This window comes from Apus apus, chromosome 19 (genome assembly GCF_020740795.1).
Source record: "Apus apus isolate bApuApu2 chromosome 19, bApuApu2.pri.cur, whole genome shotgun sequence".
Taxonomy (NCBI): Eukaryota; Metazoa; Chordata; class Aves; order Apodiformes; family Apodidae; genus Apus; species Apus apus.
The window spans coordinates 8,528,239-8,552,800 of record NC_067300.1 but is presented as its reverse complement, the minus strand read 5'-3'; the positions used below and the strand labels follow the sequence as shown (position 1 = coordinate 8,552,800).

Here is a 24,562-nt window from a genome sequence, read left to right as displayed (position 1 = left end):
GGAAGGAGTGACCCAGAGCTCAGTGTGCCCCTAGCTCTGCCAAAGTAGTGAAACCTCCAAGGCAGAGGTACAATAACTGCTCACAGCGTCCTTTGTTTTACTGGCATCAGCCCAGAGTCCCTCATTTAACCTCAGCTGTTCCAAACTGCAGCCTTGGTGTCAGAAAAAGCCTTGTCACCCCCCCCCTGGCCCCTGTACCTGTCCCCTGAATCCCTCTTGCTGGCCAGCCAGGCACAGGAGCAGCCTCACCAGACAGAGCAACTAGTACCTAAAGGAAGGCAAAAGTTGGAAGGTCTGGCTCAAAAAATAAGAAGGTCTGACTCGCAGGCAGTCACGAGTCAGCTACAGATGCTTGGTGGTTTGGATAAACCCAGCCCGGATGTTTGGTTCCCCATCCTGCACTGAGGAGCTGCAGGAATGGACGGGGCAGGTTTGCTGTGAGACCTCTGCTATTTCCCCTCTCAGGCACCAGTTACCACAAGAATGGCTCCCTCTGGCTTTTAGCACTCAGAGGAGCCTCTTCTGAGCCCTCTTTAGAATAAAAGAGGTTTAATTAAACAGAAAAGGGGTAGAAGTTTCAGCAGAACCAAATATGGTTTCAAGTAAAACCTCTCTAAGGGTTGATGATGGTTTCTCACTGCATCTCCATCTGGGAGAAGAGGTTTCCCAAGAGACTCTGCTCTGGGAGAGGAGGTTCCCCAAGTAATTCTGCTCTCTCAACACATCAGCCTGGTCCTGCACCCCCACATCAAAGCTCAGCCATTAGCATTTCTGACACCAAACATGCAGAACACAAACTACAGCAACTATTTGAACAACCCACACACCTCTTTCCCTGACCACAGCAACACGAACAAAATAAGCCCTTTGGCTCAAAGGTGATTAACCTCCCCAGCAGTTTTCAACTTTTGTATTTTATAATCCCAGGGAGGAACCCAATTTCCTATCACACAAGGATTCATTAACTCACTGCTAGCCCTGGCCATTGGCTTTGAAGGAGCAGGGCAGAGAAGTGTGGCCCTCTCTGGGCCTCTTCCCTTACCCAAACCCTGCAAGCCCCTGCTCCAAGATGTCCTTGACACCCAGCTCTGCTCCCATAGATGGAAGCACAGGTGGGTGATGCCACGTTATGCTTCCTCCATCCAGAACTGTGGGGCTGTATCCTAGAAAAGAGGCTTTTTGGAGCAAGGGGCTGTGTTTCATATGTGCTTGCAGAGACCAGGGCATGCTGTAGGTCTGTCAGAGTAATATCACAATACAAATTACAAGCAGTTCAGCAAGGACTCCTTACTGAAAAGGAAGGACAAGTGATTCTCTAAGAGGAGAACAAAAGCCAGATGGCTTTGCTAATTCTGGAAAGCTCTCCTGAAGAAGCTGTCATTCTGCCAATACCCAAATACCAGTCAAGGACTCCAGTCATTAGCAGAGCAGGGGACACTAATATGACATTCATTTCCAGGTGGATTTTCCCCCCCAGCTCCAATAACCACACAAGGTAAATAACACCCTACTCTAATGCAAACCCTCCCTGGGCAGCAGCCACAGCCTCCAGAGCAGCACCCAGCACCCTCTGCACTTGCCAGAGCAAACAAAGCCAGAGCTTATGCCTAAGTCCTTTTCTGTTTAAGTGACAATGCAGAGCTAATTCTCAAAGACAATACACAACATTCAGCAGCAGGATGGATTATTTACACAACGGTGCTTTACAGGCAGACAGACCCATCCACTGCTCCTGTTTCCCATCCTCAACGGGTGAAAGGTTTTCTTGCCTTTCCAATTTGCTGAGTTTGTCAAACCAATTGTTCATTGCTGACTTCTTCCTGCCACTTTCCCTGAAATCCTCACCAACTCCTGACAGCCCAGAGCCTCTTTGCTCTCTGCAGTCCCACATAGCATCTCTACAATTGCCCTTTCCTCAGTCCACTGAACCATCACATCCTGTCCCGAGAGCTTGTCTAGGGACTGGTGAAAGGGACAAGATGAAAAAACCTGACCAAGCTCAAATGGATGTTTAATGATGGGGCAAGAGCCCAAGCCAAGCTCCAAACTCACCACCCGGACCACACAGTCCCATTCTCCCCAGCCCAGCTCCCCAGCCCTTCCCTGCCAACACTAATTCATCCCCAGGCACTTTGCCTAATTGAAACCTCCATCCTTTCAGAAGACACATCGAATCACCAATTTAAAGATCCCCAAAAGCTCTAGGGCTGCTTTATGCTTTGGGACAATTGTATTTCACCTTATTCAACCTTGACCCGAGCTGACTGACAGGAGCTGCAGTGCTGGGATGAAGCCCTAAGTGCACATCACACAGTGTTATCCTGGGGCTCCCACCAGAAGCCCTAAATGAGCATTGCTTCCAGGGGGAGATGGATCTTTCCTACTTAAAAGCTGGTGCCTAGACCTTGGAGGACATTTACCAAAAGGGTGAAAAAACCCAGATAAGGCAAATTAGCAACCTGTCATTTAATGAAGATCCAGGAACTTAAGGGACACAGGGCAGAGAGAAAAACAATCCTTAAGAAAGAGGCAGCTTGGAAAACCGGTGGTGTTGGCAGGAGCCCAGAGAGCATCAAATCTACAAAGTATTTACTGCAGTGTTATCACAGCAACGCATTTCTCCAGGGTTTTTTTTTCAGAGCTGGAAAAGCCACCACCAGGATGGTGCAGCATCCCTGGGCAGGTCTGTCCCACCCAGCCTCCTCCAGCTGGGCACTGCTGGGGCAGGACCTGCACGGGAGGAGCAGCTCTGGGTAGCAAGGGAGATTTTCTCCAGCAAATGGGAAAAGTTCAGATGGAAAAAAAAAATATATATATATATCTGGAGGTAGACAGCAGAAACTGGGCTGTGGTTTAAATCTCGTCCTTCCAGCACTGGCTGAGGCTCCCGTGGGAGCATCCAGGTCAGGCAGAGCAGGAGGCAGAGCCCGTCCCACCACGTCCCAGGGGCCACGTCCAGCTTTCCTTTGACTCATGTCTGGTGCTGCAGACCAGCAGACAGGGGCTGCGTGCTCCACAGGCTGCTCTGCAAAGCTGGGCAGTCCTTGTAATAACTTGCAGTTAATTGCAGGTGGGAGCAGGACCCACCCAGAGGAGAAACGACTCCTCAGCTTCGGTTCATCCCTCTGCCTTCCAGCTCCCAGCAGACAGTCCTTACAGCAGCTGCTGCAAACATGGTGGCATCACCTTCCTTAGGGCAGAGTATTTGCAAGCTTTGATTCTTCCCTTCCCCTTCAAGCTTCCTGCTCACCCAGAAACCTCCTAAAACAGCTGCCATCCCGGGTCTGAGGCTCCACAGACCCTTTGTCTGCAATTGCTCCTCCTTTGAGCAAGCACAAACTCCAGAACTCTTTTGGTGGGACAGGGAGGTACAACCCAGAGCAAAGAGCAGCGAAGTGGTGGGGACTGCAGGAAAGGAAAGGGTAACCAAGATGCCTTAGAAAAAATAAAACAAAGACCTGCTGAAAACCCCTGAAGACACAGATATCCTTAAATCAACAGCTGGGGTGCTCAGACACCCCACTCTACTGGCTTTTTTTATATATATTTATGTCTGTTAAACAAATCACCACCTATCTGCTCTGATTTTGGGGTGTGAAAGGGGAATGTGACTGATGAGCTACCCCTGCTCTGTGGCCCCAGCCTGGAAGGATGGATGAACAAGGAGAGGGGCTGCATAGGCTGGTGTGACAAAAGACTGCTTTATATTCCCTCCTTCTCTACAGCCTGGCCAAGCCCTGTGGTAACACAGGCAAAAATAATATGAAAAGGTTTCTGCAGCTATTTCACAAAGAGGGGGTAAAAATAATAGCACACAATTCAGGTTTTTAAAGGCAAAAAAAAGAAAGAAGAAAGCCCTGGACAGTCCCACCTCTCTCCACCCCAATAAAGAGGACATTACAATAGGAAAATGAAATCTGAGAGTAAAGTCAGTCTTTATATTTGCAAAATGAGCATTTAAAAAACTTTTTTTAAAATTGTGTGTTCTGGGCAGATGTTTGAATCTCCCCAGCAAATTAGAAACATATGTGAAGAACAAGGAATCCAAGCCACACATTTTTATTAAGCTGCATGACTTCTAGTTCAAATTTCATCGCATTGAAGTAAATATTTTCTCTCTAAAGTAGCAGCTGCAAGTTAGTTCATCCGTAATGGATGCTTCATTTATGCACACACATGCATGCAGGTGCCCATACATGCTTGTCCCATGCTTGCTGATGGGACAAACAAGCTGTCAAGATGACACCACATGGGTGATGGGGATTTTGCAAGCTCTTTATAAGAACAACTTGCCCATGCACACAGAAATACCCAATCTTGATAATTTAAAGCTGCACATCTCCAACATTTCAGAAGTAGCAGATTTAAGGCTGCATACCTTAAATCTATCACTCTGTACAGACTCATTAGCATAGTCTTTAATTGTTACCCAGGAACATGATACTTTTCCAGAGCCCCTCCACCTCACATGGCACACAAGTGACAAGGACACTTCCTGCAGTCTCTTTGCATGCTCCTCCAGGCTCCACTTTGCAGCCCCAGTGCTTGTGTACACACTTTGCACAAGTGTATCTAAGCATGCATCCTGTTCAACGGGACATCTGTAGACACAGATGTCAAACCAGAAGAAGAAAGCACCCAGATTTGGGGACTTTTGACAGACTCTTGACTTCCTAATGATGTAGTTTCCATTTCTGGCTTGGGGCACGCACCCCACTAAAGCCAGACATACCCCCAGCAGCTTTCCTGAAGACAGGGCTTCATCTGTATCCCTGGCCTCTTCCTGTGAAAGCTGGGACATGTCAAAGGCAGCTGTTGCCTGGACATCAACTCCAGACCAAAGGACATGTTTCCTGCTGGAGCACTGACCACACATCTGCAGGGATGGAACCTGCCCTGCTCAGCACAGCCTCCAAAGCCCGTGCCAGAGTCACTGAGCTTACCATGAAGCAGCCAAGGGCAGGCTCCATGCCCCACCCAGCCCTTTGGAGGACACCCAGTGCTCTCCACCAACCTTGAACCTGTTCTCTGAAGGACTGACCAAGGCCAAGCTTGAAGCCAGCTGGGCATAGAGTCACCCAAGCCAAGCACTAATCTTTAGGATTTCCATCATCTGCAGCTGATGCCAAGTCAAGCCACAAGACCTGCTTCTGGTACCCACCAGTGCTCTGCTGTCAGCCCCAGCAGTGGAAGAAGTCCATAACCTCAGCTGGTGAATGCCAGCTCCAGGGGGACTTTAGGGCCTGAGGATAAAGAACTGCATCCATTGACAAGTAGCAGCCTGTTGTGGCTTTCCTGGCCAGCTGGAGACACTCATCTGACACTCTTGAGAAACCATTTACAGATCTCCTGCAGTAAGACCTTGCCCAAAACTAGAAAACGGGACAGGATCTGCAGTCATCTGGCTCACTGGGACTGAGTCACCCAAAGCCCCAGAGGTTCTCAGCTGTGGGATGGAAACCTTGCAATGTGATCTATCTAGACCCTGCTACCAACCAGACTTGACTGGAAGAAACTGTTCCTTTGCTGTCTTATTTTTGAGTTGCTGGCTGGGTAAAGGTGTTCCTTCTATTTTTCTATTTCAGGGGAAGAGTGGGAAAAAAAAAGGTTAAAAAAACCTGACTGCAGAGAACCCTTCCAATGTGAGTCAGTTTGCTTTGGCTGCTCCAAAACTCCCATGAACATGGTAAATAGTCTGAGTCTCTTTTCCTCTCTCCAGTTTTGACTGAAAAATAGGAAACTCAATTCTGAGAAGAGCTGGAATGAGAGAAAAGCAGGTTCAGACTCAGCATGCAGGGCCAGCTTGGCAGAAGGTCTTGGCACACTTGCACCATCTCCTAGGCAATGTGCAAGATGTTCAGGTCAGACCTGGTGTAGGTCCTTAGCAGACCTGATCTGTGCGTGTTCCTTGTGTAGCATCTTAAATGTTGCCTCCATTCAGCCAGGCAGAACCAGTTTTTGCATTTTTCACAGCATAAGGAGCTAGAGCAGAACTGGATTTCCCCCTGCTAGGATCCTAAAGGAAATCCTTGGAGTGGAGCTGTTGTAGGCACAGTAGACATGCTAGAGGGAACCACCTTCACCAGAGAAACAACCCAGCCTTCTGGCCACCTCTGTAATTACAACTGCTAGCAACTTACTATTCCTCTCTTTTGTAGAAGAGAAACCACATTAAGAGTTATTTAATTGGAAGGTTTAAACCAACACACAAGGAACCATTCTCCTCTAATGAACCCATTAGGACAGCGTTGCATTTTTGTGGCTGGTTTCCCCTGAAAACAAGCCATGTGTGATCTCTGTGCAGCCACAGGTGTGTCCGTCTGTCTCAATAACTCTTGAATCTGGTAGCTGATTTCAATCACTTTTGACAGGGGAAAAAGGCTCAAGATAATTAAACTCTTATAAGTGTCATGGAAACAGACAGCTAGGTAAAAAAAGGCATCATACAAGTTCACTGTCTGAAAGGAGGCTTGGCAGCAAGTTCCCATCTGATAAGATATGGGCACACACAGTAAGAACATCTCTAATGTTCCTATGATAAGAAAAGTTTAAGCAACCATGAGAGAAATTAGAAGGAATCTTGTCCAGACTAATCTCAAGGCATCTCTGAGATTCCCAGTTTCCACAACAACTGGAAAAAAAGATGAGCTGAAACACCACAAAATAAGCAGTTCTTTTGTTTCTGCCTATCCATGCTGTTATCCACCCTCTTCTCCATTTTCCAGACTCCAGATTGAAGGGAGGAGAAAGCCAAGTGTCTCTGTCTCCAGGTCTCAGCCAGCCAGCTCCCCTGGCAGCTCTCAGGGGAACAACCACAGGACACAGCAGAGCCCAAGGGTTTGCTGCTACTTGTCATCAGATGCCAGCCACATTCAGGCTGGCATTGCCACCCCAGCAACCTCAGATGAGCCTTTACTCAAAGACAGTAGCTTCTCCATCTGCACAGCAGACTTTTCATCATTACTGGTTCTCCAGCAAAAAAAACCCCTCTAGAATCAAACCCTTAGAGTTATTTTTTTCTGTATGACCACACAGCAGCTTGTCACTCTGAGATTTCTGCCTTCAAACTCTTCATTTGGTAGCTCAAAATCAGCATTTGTCATACTCCACACAAATTACAGTGTTGATCCCTAAAAATAGATGCCCTACAATCACCATGTGCTCTGCTGTCACTGCCTCTACATTTATAGCCCAAACACCAGCTTCATGGCACAGGCACTACATGACTGCTGATTTATCCCTTCCAAATTACAAATGCTTAACCAGGAAAAGTGTAAATCTGGAGGTTACCTTTGAAAGGAACACTTTCAAAGCTGCTCAAAAATGGCACTGCCAAATTCACAGGTATTCTTTAAGAGATGCCCCCACCACCTGTTTATAATATTAACACCACCAGCTGAGAGTGACTTCACAACAACAGATTATTCAATAAATCAAAAGCTATGAGGTATCAACACAATTTAAGCAGTTGTCTTTTTTTCCTTAAGTTATTATTGACTATTCCAAAGCATTCACAAAATCACAACTGTGAAAAATTCCACAGCAGAAGTTTTTCAAGCAGCTCCTTCCCATTGTTTTCCAATAGGAGCTGATTTGGCTCAGGCCTGTTCACATGGTGTGGGTTTGTTCCCTAATTGAAGCATCAAGTCAGATTACACCTCTGAACCTTTGCAGGCAGCAAATTAGACTATTCAAAAGGAAAAAAAATCTCTTAATACTTGCTCAGAAAGTTTGCTTCCATGGATATGCTTAAGCAGGGTGGCTCAGGAGGCACCTGGCAATGGGCTTTTGCAACAACAGCCTCCCCTGGACAGTCAAGGAGAGAAATTTCCATGCAAGGATAAAGTAACAGGACAGTGTGATAAGGTGGTGCTCTCCCTGCCATGGAGAGTGCCCAGTGTGACAGTGGGGAAATAAATCCCATGGAAGCCCAACCCAGGCCTCTGAGAAAGGAATAGGACAAAATGAATGGATGGCATTATCTACCATGACCAGCCAATCCTTTAACAGCCAATAGAGCTGAGAGGGAAAGAAGATAAAACAGTGAGTTGGAAATAACACCCTCATTTTTCCTCTGCTGTATTCCAGGACTCTGTCTCTCTGAAGCAGATGCTGAATATCCTGTGCCCCATAGAACAGGCTCAAAATAGTTATTTTCGCCCCTTTTCTTCATCCCATTCATTAGGAATCCCTGGAAGAAACTCAAGTCCCCATTTTGCCTTGTCCTCTTCTTTGACTATCAGGTAGCTCAAGGCAGCCTGGCTCTCCTGCACCAGTGCCACCAACCCAGGTCCCAGTTGTTACCACCCAAAGCAGCAGTGTCTGAGCAGTCCCAGAGCCTGGCTGGTGTCCCCATCCTCAGGCTGAGGGTCAGCTCTGGGCACTGCCCTTTAATCCAGGCTACATTTCTCATACAAAACCAGGCAATTGCAGCATTTTCCTTGGAGAGGAGGAGGTGCAGCCTGGAGGAGACCACGCAGCCTCCAAAAACTCCACGTAAACCCAAATTAGAGCCTGCAAGGCTGCCCAGCCTCCATATTTCTTCTTGTGGTCGTGCAGACCTGACCACATACTCAGGCTCCCTATTTTCTTTACCATTTCACTTAGTTTTGCATTTCCCCACCCAACTTCATCTCCTGATGTCACCACCTCACCAAGGGCAGATTGTGCTGTTCCAAGTTTCCTCTCTCCATCTAAATGAAATAACCCACTAAGAACAGAGTTAAGGGGCTGCCTTTTCCCCTATAGAAGTGATTTTTCAATTACATATGTGTGAACCATAAGGGATAGTTTAAAAACAGATCCTCCCTCCTTACAAGCCGCGGGGACAGCACGTCATGGAGCTGCTCTTTTGTGCCTTCCCCCTCGGCGCCGAATGATGCCGTTCCCTGGCTCTGCTTCCCCTTTGATTTATTTCCCTTTCATCTCTGGAAAATGAGGAACCAGATCAGCTTCTGCTGCCTGCACCGCCCACACGGAGCTGGATAGGGCAGCGGGCTGCAAGGGGGACTCTCTCACAGTGGAAAATATGTAGTAAAGTGAAGTTCTTGGCTGAAGTCACCTGTTTGAGAAGTCGCTGTTGGAGCTGGGCTGAGCCAAAGTGGAGGGAGTTGCTCAGATTTTACTCAGGCCTGTGTAAATAGGGTCGTGGTGTCTGCTTGGGAGGTGCTGGTCTCTATGACCCAGAAAGCTTTGGGCTTCATTGCCACTCGCTGGCTATGATGGAGGTGAGGGATGTAAAGGGAATGTAAAGGTCTAGGGAAGGGGGGTGAACAGTCTCAAGAGATTCCAAGAGCAGCTGGCCTTGCTGCAGAAAAGGAGGAGGCAGGAAAAATCCAACCCAAGGTGTCCATCAAACAGCTAGCAACGACCATCCGTGATGGTCAAACACAGCAGATGGCATTTTGCAGCTCCATCAGACAACTCACACCACTGCTACAAGGGCAGGAAGAGCAGCCAGGGGCAGCCCCACGCTGCTGCTCTGTGGATTTCCCATCCTCTACCTAAACACCTTCCAAACTCCAGTGTGAAACCCCTGGCAGCTCCAAAGCCCATGGGTCATTTTGGAAAGCCTCTGCCTCCCCCAGCCTGGGCTCACTTCCATCACCCAAGGGTGGCTCTTGGCTTCTAGCAGCACATCAGGGTTTCCTTCTCCCATCCCTCAACAGCTGGAGCTCTTGTGTACTGAAAAGCTGCACCCCCTCCTTGTTTTTACTCCATGATTTTTTTGCTCATAGCTGAATTAATCTAGAAGCTGAGCTGCCATTTTCTCAGCCCCAGAGATGGACTTTCCATCCCACAGCTGCTACAATCCTGAGATCCACCCTGAGGTTTTATCCTCAGCCTCCACACCAGGGTGGCTCAGGATCAAGGGGTTTGTATACACAGAGGCTTTTAATCAGGACTTGGAATGTTTTCTGCCCCAGGACGTAAATACAGAACCCAGGTTTTGTGGATTAAAGGGAATGGGGGGAAAATAGGCCTGGCTGCCAAAGTTATCTCAGGATATAAATGGGATTACATGCTCAGCCATGGGGATATATGCTGACACACTCAGAATTTGACACCAAATTTTGGTCGGGAAAGAATTTTCCTGCATTTGGCCAGTGACAATCACCAAGCACTGAGCAGGACACATCTGCTGGGACCACTTGAGAAGGAAGCTTTTGTGCAGGTTCCTATTGCTGTTTCCCACCATGGCTGCAAATTTGGCCAGTGCTGCCCAGGAAAGAGCTGAAAATGGATAGCTGAGCCATGTGCACACGTGGGGGTAACACCTCTGCTCCATACACTCTTCTCCCTCTTTCCCCAGGAAACTTGGACTGTCTTTTGTCCACAATCACACACCTCTCACCTCCAGGCTCCACAGTATTTCTGCAGCTGTGGTTCAACACTGCTAATTGTCCATGAAAGATGCTTTTGGGTTTTTAAACAAACAAAGGCTCAGTGGGCACTACCCAAGCTTTTCATCCCAAGAAAGGGAGCTGGGTTGGTGTGTCCTATAGCCTGAGGAGCAGATGTGAAGTTCAGCCCAGAAATGTGGTTAACTGAACAAAAACCATTAAGGAACAGGACCAGATGCAGTGTGACCAGCAGCAGCTGAGCATCATGGATCAGATTTTGGGATACTGAGCAGCAAGCTGGAAGAGGGTAAGCAATTTGCAGATAAATTTGCTTATGCAAAGCATCAAAGCCTCAGGAAAACCTTGCGATGTTTGCAGACATTCCAGCGCAGAGAACAGTGCACAAAAAGTAATATTCACCACAAATTCTCCCATCTCCCCACACATTTCACTTCAGTGGCCAAAGCACTGTTTGTTCAAGCAGACTTGACCTCCTGAACCACAGCCAGAACGTGGCTACGTGTGGGGAACAACGAGCCCACGGTGAGAGACTTTTTTCCGTGTTCTTGGAAGGAATAGAAAACACACACAAACACACCAATCCCATCCAATATTCTGCACAAGTCATTAGGAAGACCCTCTTCCAGCTCCCATCCCCAGGGTGGTGTATTTATTGTGAACATACAGCTCTGCTCCCGGGCAGTCCTGCCGAAGCAGCACACCTGCACACTGGGGATGGCTGGAGTGGGCTAGGGTTTTGCTCTGGGCTTTGGCAGGCAGCCTAGAATGCCTCCAAAAAAAAAAAAGGCTTCACTATGTGTAAGAAACATGTGTTTCATTTGTTCATACCTAAATGACAAGGGAATGGGTTGAACATAAAGTCAGCTATGAGGCTTCTAGATAGGACAGGCTTTTCTGTGCTGGGGCTGCTTTGTCCTCACTACGTGCGTAAGTCCTGGACTTCAAGGCAAGACAAGAGCAATAAAACCCTACATTTTAAAGAAACATCAGCTTCAGCACTGCCAGGTCAACAAGGACATCAGCCACCTCCCTGCCTGACCAGCAGCTGCAGATATCAGTGCTCACCTTCTTCTCCAGCCCAGTGGCTCTCCCATGAGTTTGGCTCAGATGAGTGTATATTCCCTATAGCAGATTTGCTGCAACAACACTAATGAAGGTTTTGGTACAGAGAAGAAAGAGGATACTTTCCACAGGCCTATGCTCCATAAATCTATTTTTATACCAATAAGACTAATTGGTGTCACCTTCTGCACAGAACACCATTCTCAAATTAGCAGGCAAGGGAAACAACCTGGGCTGGCAACACACCATCCCTCCCTGCTCTCCATGATCACTTTTCCATGCTACATAGTGATGTTACCAATAAAGCTCAGCTGCAAACATTTTCCCAATAGCATGAGTATTTGGCTTTTCCCTCCCATGAAGAAAATCTTTCCCAAACATGTCCATTTGCTCTCCTCTTCCGAGGACCAGTGTGTTTCAAACACTCCCTGGGTCCCTTTGTGGTGCCTTTTTTGTTCCTGAACCCCTATCCTGCTGCCTGCTCCCAGCAGAAATCCGTGTCCACACCACCATAAACCTTGGCATGATGTCACCAGAGACAAGGTTTCCAGCATTACATCACCCTGTCTGGGCTCAGCAATGAGCCTTCTGCACCTCAGAGTTTCCATGGAAGAAACTGAACCCCCTCCTTCTCTCCCCTGCTATCCAAACTACAAATGAAGCCATCAGCTGGAAGAGTAATGACACTGCACCTAGCAACATCCATCATGTCTAACAAGCCTGCCTGGGTTGCTCCCTGCCAGCATTTAAACAGAAAACTCTGCCAGGTGAACATCAGGAACAACCAGACAACTCTGCTCCCCAAACCCCACAATCCCCCGTGGTGGATTGAAATTGTTTTGAAGGATGAGCTTTGCCTTCCAGAAACCACTCAGATTTCCTCGTTAGCAGTTTCAACTGATTATCCCACCTGGCAGGAGGTACCCCAGGCCAGAGAATTTGGGCAACAGCCTGCATGTCCTCTCCTTGTCGTGGCCCAGGACAGCAGTGCTGGAGCCCTGTGTGGAGTGGCTCAGCAACCTGACAAACTGACAGTTCTCCCCACTTCCCTCTCAGCATCCTTGCCCACACCCTCAAAAATGGCAAAAGCTCATGCAAACCAACTAGCCTGCAAGAGTCCCTACTAAGGCAACCATCAGGCTCCAAAAGCTGCCTATTTGAACCATTTGCTGGGCACAGGGAATAAAGAGTGCTTTGGAGAACAGCTTCCCCCTATCTCTACTGAAAATAAGGTCAGTGTGTCTTAAGGACCATCACCCTGTGTTTTTAAGTTGCAGCACATGCTGTATCTTACTGACTGCAAAGATCCAGAGGAGGGTGATTCACATTAACTACTGCAGGTGTCTACAACTGACATCTGGACTCCCAGAATTCAGAACCCCATTGGACACAACATATCACTGCAAGTCAGAAGCAGCCCCCACCACTTGCATCCCTTGCCTTGAAGGGAACGTCCAGAGATAAAGCCTCTGCAGGTCCTCTTGTGAGGATGAGGCTTCACTTTGGACCAACTGCCAGCAGCAAGAAGGTCATGCAGCTCCCTAGGCTGATGCTTAACTCGGCCATATGAAAAGATAAACAATGCACTGCAGAACTGTTCAACATCAGTACAAGCACTTCTCTGCACAATGAGGCACATCTCCCCACACATCATATGCTATCAGAGGCCTGAAGGAGTTTAACACCAGCAAACTGCAGTGATTATCTACACATGCCAACACAGTTTTTTACAATTTCTGAAATTAACTTCACCACTGACCAAAAAACCCCAGAAATCAACGAAGTCAGAAACATTAAATATGTGTATTTGGTAATCATGACTAATAAGGCTACATCATTCCAGGCAACCCTGACCCAGTCACAGAGCCTGACTGCAGTCCAGATGGCTAAACTGCCAATTACCCAGCAAATGCAAATGAAAAACAAGAGCTTGAGCAAAGCATATGCAAACAATTAATCTGATGTTTCCACCCAAATCTTCACTTTCCCTGCTGGCACCTGACAGAGGTCAGATGAAATGGTGTCAGTTTAGGGTTCAAACAAAACCACCTGAAGCACAGACTAACACTTACAAGCTGTTTTGCAGTTCTTATTCTGGATCCAGTCCTGCTCCTCCCTCAGTACAGACAAGCTGACAAAACCAGATGATGTCCCTGGGCACCTGTGTAAGATGATGCTGTGCAAGACTTACATGCTGGAGCCAAATATCACCTTTGGGTTTTGATCAGACTGACTGCATCTCTTGGACTCTGGCACACAAACCTCACCCTTAATTGCAAACCCATCCAGAGGTATAATCTTCAATAACTGTAGACACTTTCTAGGCAGCACTGCTATTCTGGAAGAGCCCTAGTTCTGTGATTTAATCCATATGTCTCAAGTGCACAATTTCACTAAAGAGGATCCCTTTGAAAAAACAAAAGCAGAAGAAACAACGAGAAAACCAGCAACTACACAGAGAATTATTAGGAGACTGGGGAAAGCTACAGACATCTTCAATAAAGAAACCTAATGCTGGCTCAAAATGTTGTATTTTCCATCATCTCACACCACAGTATATGCTGCTGGTGTAAAACATCTACTCTTTGCACTCCCTGGGAGGCTCTGCAGCAAAAGAGGTGAAATCAGATTTGGCAGGGCCAGGAAAACAGGCAGCCAGAACCATAAATTAGCTTCTTTCAGCAGTCTGATGAGGTAGGGAAATACACAGGAGCAAATATCTCTGGTGCATCTTGACAGAGAAAGTCACATTAGTGAGAAACCTCTAGTTTTAAAAGTGTTTTTTGAAGCTTAACAAAAACTTAATATGCATGAGTTCTGCTCAGTTCCTTCCTGAACCTCTGGACTAAGCAGAACATGTTAACAGCTGGACTTGATGATCTTAAAGGTGTCTTCCAACCAAAATGATTCTCTGATGATGGGTTGAACACCACACTCATGAGAAGCCTCATGGAGCTCAGTGGATGCTTCTGGTTTGAGGACATTTGGGACCCTGTATTTCTCCTGAAAACACTAAGCATTCCCAGCACAGATATGATACATTAACAGACCTGCCTGCAAGAGCAGGGCCCTAAATCTCTCCATCCTCAAACACCAAAAAAAATCTATAATATGCAGCTACATGAGCACCCTATTTTCATTTGTACACTTTTTGCTAAAGTAAAAGCTATTGATCCAGTCTCAGCACCTCAGACATGACTGAGAAAAAATAATCCACAAACTTTAAACATGAAAGCACTTTCCAGAGGTGGAAGTGCTACAGCCAAGAGCATGGGAAGGGAAGGAGAAAACCCTGACAATAGTGAAATGTAATCTGGGATTATCAACCACAGTGATAATTGTTTTTTAAGTGTAAACAAGCCAGAAGATGAAAAGGGAGTTGGCATTTCAGCCTGAACAACACAGCACCTGAACAGCCCCAATGTCTCGGCTAAGAGCATTGAAACATCTATTCTGCTTTGTCTTGTTGTGCCTTGGAACATTCAACAGTCTAAGAGCACCTCTGGCAGCTTGCCTGGGGTTTCTGGCTCAGCCCAGCACAAATTGCTTTCCCTCCATTTCTGATGTCTTGATTTCACTTGTGGTCTTCAAAAAAAAAAAGCAACAAAGGAGAAAAGAGAATAAAAAGCACCATCCTTTCAGTGCCATCCAAAGCCCAGCAGCACACCAGCTCTCATTCCAGGACAAGCTCTGGCATAAGCTCATAGCCACCAGAGCCCTTGCCTTCCCACTGCCTGGGCAGAACATTGTCCACAGGTGTCTGAGACCCTCTCACTCTGCACCTTGTTTGGCAGGAGCAGAGGAAACCCACTTGGTTTTACAGTACTAACCAGACCAACGAGACACAGTTAATGGTACTCAGCTGGACAAAACCAGCTCCTCTGGTCTCCAGAGGAGCCAACAGTAAAAGACACTTGAAAAAGCAATGCATTGAGCTTTTCCACTTATGGGAAAACTTTTTATCTACACCAACATCAGACACTGCTGGAAACCAATATTATTTCCAGAGGGTCAAAACACTAGGTAACTTGGGGGACAATCATGTAAAATTGTAACCAGATGAACCAAAAAACATTTACATCAAATATAATCATTTGCTACTAGGTACCCTCAGCAGCTTTACCAAAACCTACTTTTTATTAATACCTACACCTCAATTTTAAGGATGCCAACACCAGCTCTGCTAGCCAGGTGCTGTGCAACACTTACCAGCACAGCAGCCTCACACAAGAGGCTCTGCCTGACAGATCAGCAGACAAAATGTGTATTGCAGTAGAAACACAGAAGACATCATGTATCTGGGACTTTGGTCTGAACACATTTCATTTTATCACCCCATTGCTGTAAGCGCTGGTCTACAGAGCCATGCTAAGCAGAGAACCAGGGCTGGGCCACACTGCAGACACCAAACTTCTATGGGATTACACAAAATATGTCAAAACACCACGAGCCTGGGCTAGGACTTGATTTCTAATGGATGTTTTAAAAAAGCACATCAAAAGAAACTGTTAATCCCTCTGAAAATGAGATGTGTTCACATGTCTTCTGACCACCTTCCAGTGCTGCTGTGCCCCCAGGAACTACTCCAGCCTGCAAGCAGAGAGAAAGTGTTTATCCTGCACCCTGGGCTATTTTTCTCTTTCCCTCTCAGTGCAAAACCCCCTTTGCTGTCTCACAAGAGCATCATCCCCTCAGCCCGGCGTGAAGCCGCCACCGCTTCCCAGCCCCGGCGTGAGAGCCTGTCCCCACGGTTGTAAAGTTCTGTTTGCAACACCAGCTCAGCACAAAACTCAACTTGTACAACCTGGGCTCCAGGCTTGGCCCTTTTTCAAACCTACCCAGCACTCCCTCAGCTGTACAGAGATCCACACAGCCTCCCAGCTAATTGAATTTTAATGAGAGGAAGCAGTTTTTCCACTGGAAGAATGTTGCGCTGGAGAAATGTTTTGAAACTCCTTTAACCTTTCCTGCCAGGCTTTTTCTGCAGCAGAGTCTGAGCAAGGAACTCCCCATCTGCTCCACCAACACAGCAGAGCTGCTCCACTTGTGACCCTTGCTAGACCTGGAGCTAAAATAATTACAGCTTCAAAACTAAAGCGTGTCTGGAGTTTGATTTGATTTCAGTCCCGACAAGGAGGATATGAATTCCCACTGCTTACAGCTCTGGCTTTTTCATACTGAGACACAGCCTGTCCCAGCCCTCCCCAACACTGCCTCCCATCCCACTCCCAGTGAACTGGGTTATTTTAAATTTCCAGCAAAAAAACCCAAAAAACAACCCAAGCATGTAATAGCCACACGACTCCACAGGGGCAGAAAACACCAGGAACATCTTGTTAGCTGAGGTTTGCAGAGCAGTTGTCTACAGGACAGCAACAGCTTCATCTCATCATACTGCATTCAGTCCACAAATTATCAGCTTTCCAGGAATACACAACAGTTTACACCCATTTCCCATTGTTCTGAGCCACAATTTCCCCTATACAGTTTCTGCTTAGGCTTGCAGAAAGGAGAAATTAAAGGCCAAAGAAAATTAAGTTGCTGAGATATGAAGGAAATTAGGTTATAGTCCACTGCCTTTATGAAGCCTATTAATTACATTCCATTTAAAGCTGCTGGTATCTTGATTAGTGTGTGTGGATACACTGAAAACCCTCTTTGCCTGATGAGGATGACAAAAGGAAAAACTTTTGCCAGAACTAGAGGGTGTTTTAACATACATGCTGTGTACCATCAGTACGTGTTATGACCCCAAAAAAATAATACTAACTGTCCAGCTCTCAGTGCCTGTAATGATCCTGTAGCTGCATTTTGTAGCCACAACAGGCAACAGGCTCCAGTGGAGGGAACACTTGCACAGTTTTACCCCACCTCCCAAGAGCTTATACCCCTAAGTCAGTCCTTTTTAGCAAGGGAGCTGTGGCCAGCCCCATGAGAAGGACATTGCCACCCATCAGTGTGTTCTCTTGCCTGGCAGAGGAATCAGCAGCCCTAAATCCCGGTGAGCACAAAAAGCCACCTGGGAGCACCTCAAGCTTCAGGGCCAGTGATGGAAACTGCTACTCTACAAATGAAGTGGTGTAAGGTGCAGGTTTCTCATCCAGTCTGGATGTGATCCCAAGTTCCTTTAGTTGGATCTACTAGATTTCTGGGTCCAGCAGCTCCCCAGAAAAGCTCACCCCTTTATGTAACAACTCCACTGAAAATACCCAGTGTGACTGCTGACATTTTTGGCAGAACATCCGACGCTTGCAAAAGACACTCCAGTGCCCCTTAAACCTGGCTTTTACTTTCCATTTTAATTGTTCAACTTCCCAGGGAAGGTCTATTAATTTAATACAATTTAGAGATTCAGCTCTAACTCAGTAACTGGGATTTTGGCAGCAACTCTCAGCCCGTGCATTTTTGCTCTGTTTACAGCAGCCCAGCTCCCAGATGTTGGTAATGTTAAACAGACTGGAACTTTCCTTCTGAGTGACAGAGAAATGCAGACAAGAACTGGCTTTGCTTCAGCTCTAATTATCCACCATAGGAGATGTTCCCCATCCCTTTGCTGAGTTGAGGAGGCCCATGAGATACAGATCTTCCTCCCCATAAACACAAAAAGAAGTGAGGAGATAGAGATCAACAGGTCTTAGTTTACACTCCAGTGCACTGGGGCTGATGTCAGGGAAGCAATTCTAGCTCACAAGAAAGATCAGGGACAAGATTCTCATACACATGAAAGGCTCAGAAGTGCAGCAGACCACAGAAGCTGAGATTGCTAGTGAAATGCATGTATTAGACTGGCTGCTGAACTATGGGAAGAACTTCTGCCATATGTACCTTGTCTATAAATAATCCTCCATCTCTCTGCTTAAATCAGAAGAGCTCATGGGAACATTCCACCCGTCACGATTTTGGGTTGCTTTTCAAAAGCAGGAGCTGTGTGGGAGGTGACAGGGCTGCCAACCAAGCTGTCAAGAGTCCCCTTGTGTCATGGTGCAAGAAACCATGAATCAGTGGCCAAATGCTTGGGGAAAGAGCAAGTTCTTATAGCCCCAGAGTGAACCGTGACTTGCAAGGGAGCTGCTTTCCTCAGCCTCTGTTACTGACCTGCAGCTTTATCTAAATCATAACACAGGGATGAATGAAAACCCTGTGAGCCCTTCCCACACTAAACTAGCCCAGAGCACAAGAGCTACAGATCCACAAAATCCCAGTGTGGGGGCTGGTCTGGAACCCAGTAAGGGTGTGAAAGTAGAGGAGCTCACTCCAACAAGTCAGCAGGCTCAGTGTTTTCATCATTGCTACAGACCCTGGTCAAAATAAAAACTTCCAGATAAGTTTCCATACAGCAGCATCCTGTTATGCAAAAATGCAACACCAGTTTCAAAAACGAGCTGTAAATACCTCATCAACCAGGACCCAGCTCATCATCTCTGTGGAACATCTCCAGAGCTGTTCGTTGTCATGACTTACCTCAAAGACTTCCTCATCCAATATCCTTGTTCCAAACACAATGATGCCATTGACGTCAATGATGGGATGGTCACTTCGATCCAAGAACTTGGTTATCTTCTTTTTACAGTCCAAAATCAAGGTGACATTTTTCTTCTGCACACTGATAGCTACTCTGTGCCACCTAGAAGAACACAGTCCACAAGTGTGTTAAACAGAACCTTGGGCTTTCTAGAACAAGCCAACAACTGTATGACAGTGAAGATTTCACCAACTGATGTTCTATGAACCTTCATGCCAGCCATGCTCTGCAACACAGGAAAGTCACCCTTGGGTAGACCTTAAAGAGTTCATTTAAAACAGAAAGGCTGTATTGACAGATGAGGCCTTTCACTTCTCAACCCTCCAGTGTCAGTTCTGGCTTCAACTAGGGGCAGAGATAAAAACCCACACCAATAACTCCCTGGCTATCCCCCTTTTCCACCCTCCTCACATCCTGCAAAAAAACACAGCATGGATTTTGCAAGACAAATTGATTTCTTGAGGCCCTTCGCAGCAGAAGTCAACCATGTTGACACAGTGGGTGTCACTTGGGATGGACAGATGTGTGATCCACACTTTTTATACATGCAGTAGTTATTCACCTAAGGCCAAAGTTCAAGAATAGACACCTAGCAGTAGTCAGAGCTCTTTACATTTGTATCTACAAGTCCTACTTCACACAACATTCAACATGCTGCCATTGAAAATAAACAATGTACTGTTTTTTCCTTGGTGCACAAAATGTCACTTACTTGCCATCTGCTAGGTTAATGCCTCTAAAGAGAGGATAGTCTTCTGGGCCTGGCTTTCCTGTATGGTCTTCATACAGGAATACAGGAGATCTACCCATCTCCACACCAATTTGCTGGATCCCTTGCTCATTGTAAATTGAGATCAAGAAGGACTGACCTCCTTTCTTCGCTTTTACAGTGGTTAGAATGGAGAAGTCCTCTGGGAATGGGGAAGCTGGAGTGGAAAAGCAAAGAGGTTAGTCAGGTTCTCTTGAAAAGTAATCCCTACACAAACAGTCCTGTTGTCAAATGACCCGTGGGGAGAGCACTGGTTTATCCCTCCAGATGTGTGCACTTTGACCCTAAAATGTATATTGGGCAGCACCTTGGTTGCCAGGTGAGGATCTGGCTTTCCCCCAAAGCCTGTTGGGATACAGGGTTGGGCTGCAACCCAAAGGAGACTGCACCAGCAAAGCCAGTGCAGAGCAGTGTCTCCCAGGGGCTACCCACTCTAATGACACATTAAAAACTCAAGCACAGAGCTGAGCATCTCTGAGGATCACTCTTTTATCATAAGAAACCCTTTTTCCAGCCCTTACTACAATCTGTCAGAGCCAAAAACTGCCCCACATTTGAACTTGCAAGCAAAGGATGCTGAGGGTTGTTTTGGGATGAGACCCCAGTGCTGGGGAAACAGAGGTGTTGGTTTTAACCTGTACTATTTGCACCAAACCCTTCCTTAGTGTCCCCTGAAGGTTTTTAGAAGACAAGGCAAGAAGCTTTCTTCATATATCATGAGGTCCCCAAATTAACTTAAGATGTCAGAGGGGCAGAAGAAATGAAACATCTCGTGCCAGTTAGGCTCACACAACATTGCAGGCTCTTATTCAAGGGATCAGGGAAGTTGCATCAGGTTTTGCCTGTTCCAGACAAGAACAGACCATTCTGTGGCTTTGGCTTCTAGGGCTGGTGCAGACAGAACAATCTGAAACCAGAAGGAAACCTGGCAATCAGTAGGAGATGCTAATTTGCTGCATATTGAAAAACATCTAACAAGTTTCCTAGCTTTTTCTCCACTCAGTAAAACAACTCTGATCTCAGGTGATCCCTGCCTGTATTTTTCCAAGGTTTGGAGGGTTAAAGCCATTGCAGTATGGAGCAGGTATGGTCAGTAGAGAGGTCAAGCTCTGTGCAGGGGGAGGGTCAATCCCCTGCAACCTCAGACAAACATTTCAAATTTCAAGTCAATATGAGCATCAAGTCACACCAGGTGCAGGGAGCAGCTCCTCCATTGAGGCTCTGTCATTCACACTGCAGAGATAAGCCCAAACTAAAAAAGCTTATATGCCCATCCCAAACAGGACCTCTTAAAAACACCAGAAGTTTTGGTAAAGCAGCTTTCTTCTTCTTCACATTATTATTGAAGATGGGACCTACTGGAACAGAGGGTGGCTTCAGGGTGTGACCTCCTCATATGCTGCATTTCAGCAACGTGACATTTGCAGGGTATCTTTCCTTTAAGGTCCAGGCTTTCAAAGACAAGGATTGCATTGTACAGCTGGGTATCTGCCTGGGAAATCTTAAACCCTGGCAGGGCAGAAGAAAATGGGGCAGCCCTGCACGGGCACTGGCGGGTCTGGGCTGGGACCAGCTCCGTGTGTGGCAGCCAAGCAGCAGGCAGGGAACAGCACAATGGAGCAGTTTTGAGCTGCAAAACTGTAGCCACATAAAACCACCAAAAAACAAAGTCAAGCTGACTGCCCATAAGTTTCAAATAGATTTCCTTCACCCTTTTAAGGCTTTTCTTAGATGGTATCCCCAGGGCTGCATGTGGGGTTTTGACCCAGGGAGGGGACCAGGAAGGTAGGAGTGGGAAATTATTCCAACCACAGCAAAGGCAGCAAGTTCAAATGCAAAGAGGCCATGAGCTCACCACCCTCTCCCCTCTTCTGCCTGGGAGTTGCTTTAACTTTTATTAACAAGCCAGTGTTTAAAATGCATCTAGCTGCCTACAGCAGCAGGGAGTAGAGGAGGCAGGAGGCACAAGCAGGCTAGGCTGCATCAAAACCAGCACTGCTACAAACAGCTTGTGCAAGTCAAGTGGGACATCTGAGGGTACCCACAGAGACACTGCAAACACAGCACCCAGATAATATTCTTTACCTTAGATAAATAGCACTTGGAAAGGAGCACAAAGCAATATCCTGAACAGAGGGCTCACAGGCAGTAATTAAACACCATGATTATAGCCCCATTTCCCCATAGGACACAGAGCCAGGTATTTGGCAGACACTGGCATCCCATGATTGTGCCTCCCATAGGATGCACTGAGCTTTATCTCCCTCCTGCTGGATACAAACCCTCCTGTAGCACTGAATCAAGACCATGCTCCTTCTCCTGGTTCCAATTACAGGCTACAGATTTGGGCCTTTTATGTAAAATAGTTCATGTCCAAAATTTCATTAGGAATCCACAATGCAGTACCTTTCAACTTGGACTGGCTGCCAACTCATTAAAAAGCTGCTTTTATTTTTTTTTTTTCATTATTATTAAAATGTCTCCATGATTATGTGAGTTTCTCAACCCAAATAACCATAATGGATGAATTATAGCTGACATTACTCTGGTGCTGCTCTGCTGTGCTGGCAAAATAACAATGCCCTCACTGTCATGGCTAGAAATGACCCAGGCTATTAAATGGTGTAGGAAAACACAGCCACACAGACAGCAATACTAATAAATACATCATAATAAATATATGAAGCACACAGAAATTGACCCAAATCCCCTTCAAGACAATGGAGACACCCCCCAACAATGGGTTTGGGATGAAGCCCATATATTCATTCACTTCCTGAAATGAGCTCACACAGAGATGCTGCACATCCATCCCTTAATGACATGGCACTGCTGCTGAGTTGGACTCAGCACTGCTCTTTTACCCACGGGCAGGTCATTTCCAACTCCCTACAAACAACCTCCTGCAAGGCAACAAAGGGTTAAGACCCCAGTTCTGCAGATGGAGCCAGAGAAAGAGCCAAGGAGGTCCAGGGGGGGCAAAGATTCCACCCAGCTCCCCACTCGCCAATGATTTTAGTGTCACTTGAGCAGATCACATCTGTGGTAACCCCGAGGTACAAACCAGCAGTGTCAGGCTGAGCTTCTCCCTTCCTGACCACCATGACCAGGAATTAAAGGCTCTTGTGCACCCTCATGGTCTTCAAAATGGGGACAGCTGGGACCTCTTCCTAACCAGATCCTGCAGGTATATCCAAACACCGCCTGAAATATTAAGTCCCACTGCTGATCTGGGAAGACCAGGAACATTTTAACTGCTTAACAGTAATAATAATAATAATTAAAAAAAAAAAAAATCAGCAAAACTAAGCTGATCCAGTTGCTGACACAAACAAAACCAGATCTGTTGGGTGAGGTGGTATCGCTTCCAGAGCCACTTTTCAAAGGAAAACAGCCCTTCAACAACATCACCAACTTAGGGCCTCTCTCTTCATCTGGGAGGACTCAGTCTTGGAATGGCTCATTTTTCTCCAAAATGACTGATCAAGCTATAATAGAGATTGTTGTGCTCTTAAATATATATGCAGACACCCACAAGCAGTGTGGAGCATAGAATTTGCTAGAAGAATGCAAATGGCATTTTGCTGGCTGCCACGTAGAACTTTGCTTTTCTTGCCTCTGCTGGAGGAGCAGAGCTTTGCTGGGAAGCAGAACTTATTTAGGGAACAAGGACAAAGAGCATCTCAGCAGATTTTCTCACTCTTGTGGGCCTGAAAAAACAGACAAGCTTATATATGTATATATACATCTTGCTTTGCTGGCTGTGGCTGTGGGAGGAGAATGCAAAGCCCATCAAATTAGAAAAGCACCAGCTTCTAATTAACACAAAATATTAAGTGCAGGGAACATTTGCCTTGGGTGCTTTGTAGCAGAGATGGAGGGTTATGCTGCAGCCCATCCTGCTGAAGTGAAATCCCTGAAACCACATTTCTCCTGGTACATTGCATTGCAATTACTTTGTTTTCTTTATCTCCTCATTCATTTGGTGACATGAGCTGAAGTCGTGGAGGAGGCACTGAGAAAACATCTGTTTATCTGATGGGAAACACTGGGGGTTCTTCACTCTTCCCTTAATCCCTTCGCAAGCAGCAGAGAAGACTCTGGAAGTTTCTGGAGAAGGACAAGAGCTGCTTCAATTACCCCATGGTTTTCCAGATGATGAAATGATTGAAAAGTTACTTGATGGCACCAAGGAAGCCCCATCCAGATCTTCTCACCCAAGGAAGACAGTAGATGCAACTCAAAACCTGGCTTTGGAAGGACCACTTCTGATGGGGACTGTTCCAGACTGAAGCTCTCAGGCAGTGAGTAGTTTGGGTCCGTGTGTCCAATCTTTACAGGCACATTTTACTCTACAGTGCTCGTTGTCCCTTGGCTTGAAAGATTAAGAGCTCTGGCACATCCTCAGGGACAAAATAAGTCAGCAGCCCACATGCTCTTCAAGGGCTCTGTGAACTCCTGCCTCTTAGATGCTTTCTCCAATGAACCTCTGATTTCTTCAAGCAACTTGTCTTGGGACATCTGTTCTTGTGGGGCAGTCCATTATTTTTATATAGTGATTATTTGTGTTATGAGAGACACCACAGCCACAGAATAAGACCCTACTGTGCTTGGCACTCCACAAACAGAACAAAACACTGTCTGTGTTTCTTTGCATCTTCCAAGTCTCTCTCCCCAGCTGGATGTCACTGTGTGATAATGAGACAGTAGAAACTTTCTAATATAGGAGGGAACAGATGTAGGCACTGACCACATCTGGAGTGAAACCCACCACCTACTGCACATGCAATGATCAAAGAACTCACTGCAATGTTATCTGATGGCTGACACGTTCCAGGGGGCTGC

At 46.5% G+C, this 24,562-nt stretch overlaps 1 protein-coding gene across 2 annotated transcripts in view; it reads right to left on the bottom strand.

Annotated features, from left to right (window-relative positions):
- The window catches only part of COL5A1 (collagen type V alpha 1 chain), a 144,197-nt gene that overhangs the window by 84,185 nt on the left and 35,450 nt on the right, over nt 1-24,562 (bottom strand). For both annotated transcript variants that reach the window (XM_051636780.1, XM_051636781.1), the window contains exons 3-4: nt 19,661-19,874; nt 18,888-19,050 (exon numbers count right to left, since the gene is read on the bottom strand). In XM_051636780.1, coding sequence (XP_051492740.1) covers nt 18,888-19,050; nt 19,661-19,874 — 377 coding nt within the window. The remainder of the gene's footprint in view (nt 1-18,887; nt 19,051-19,660; nt 19,875-24,562) is intronic.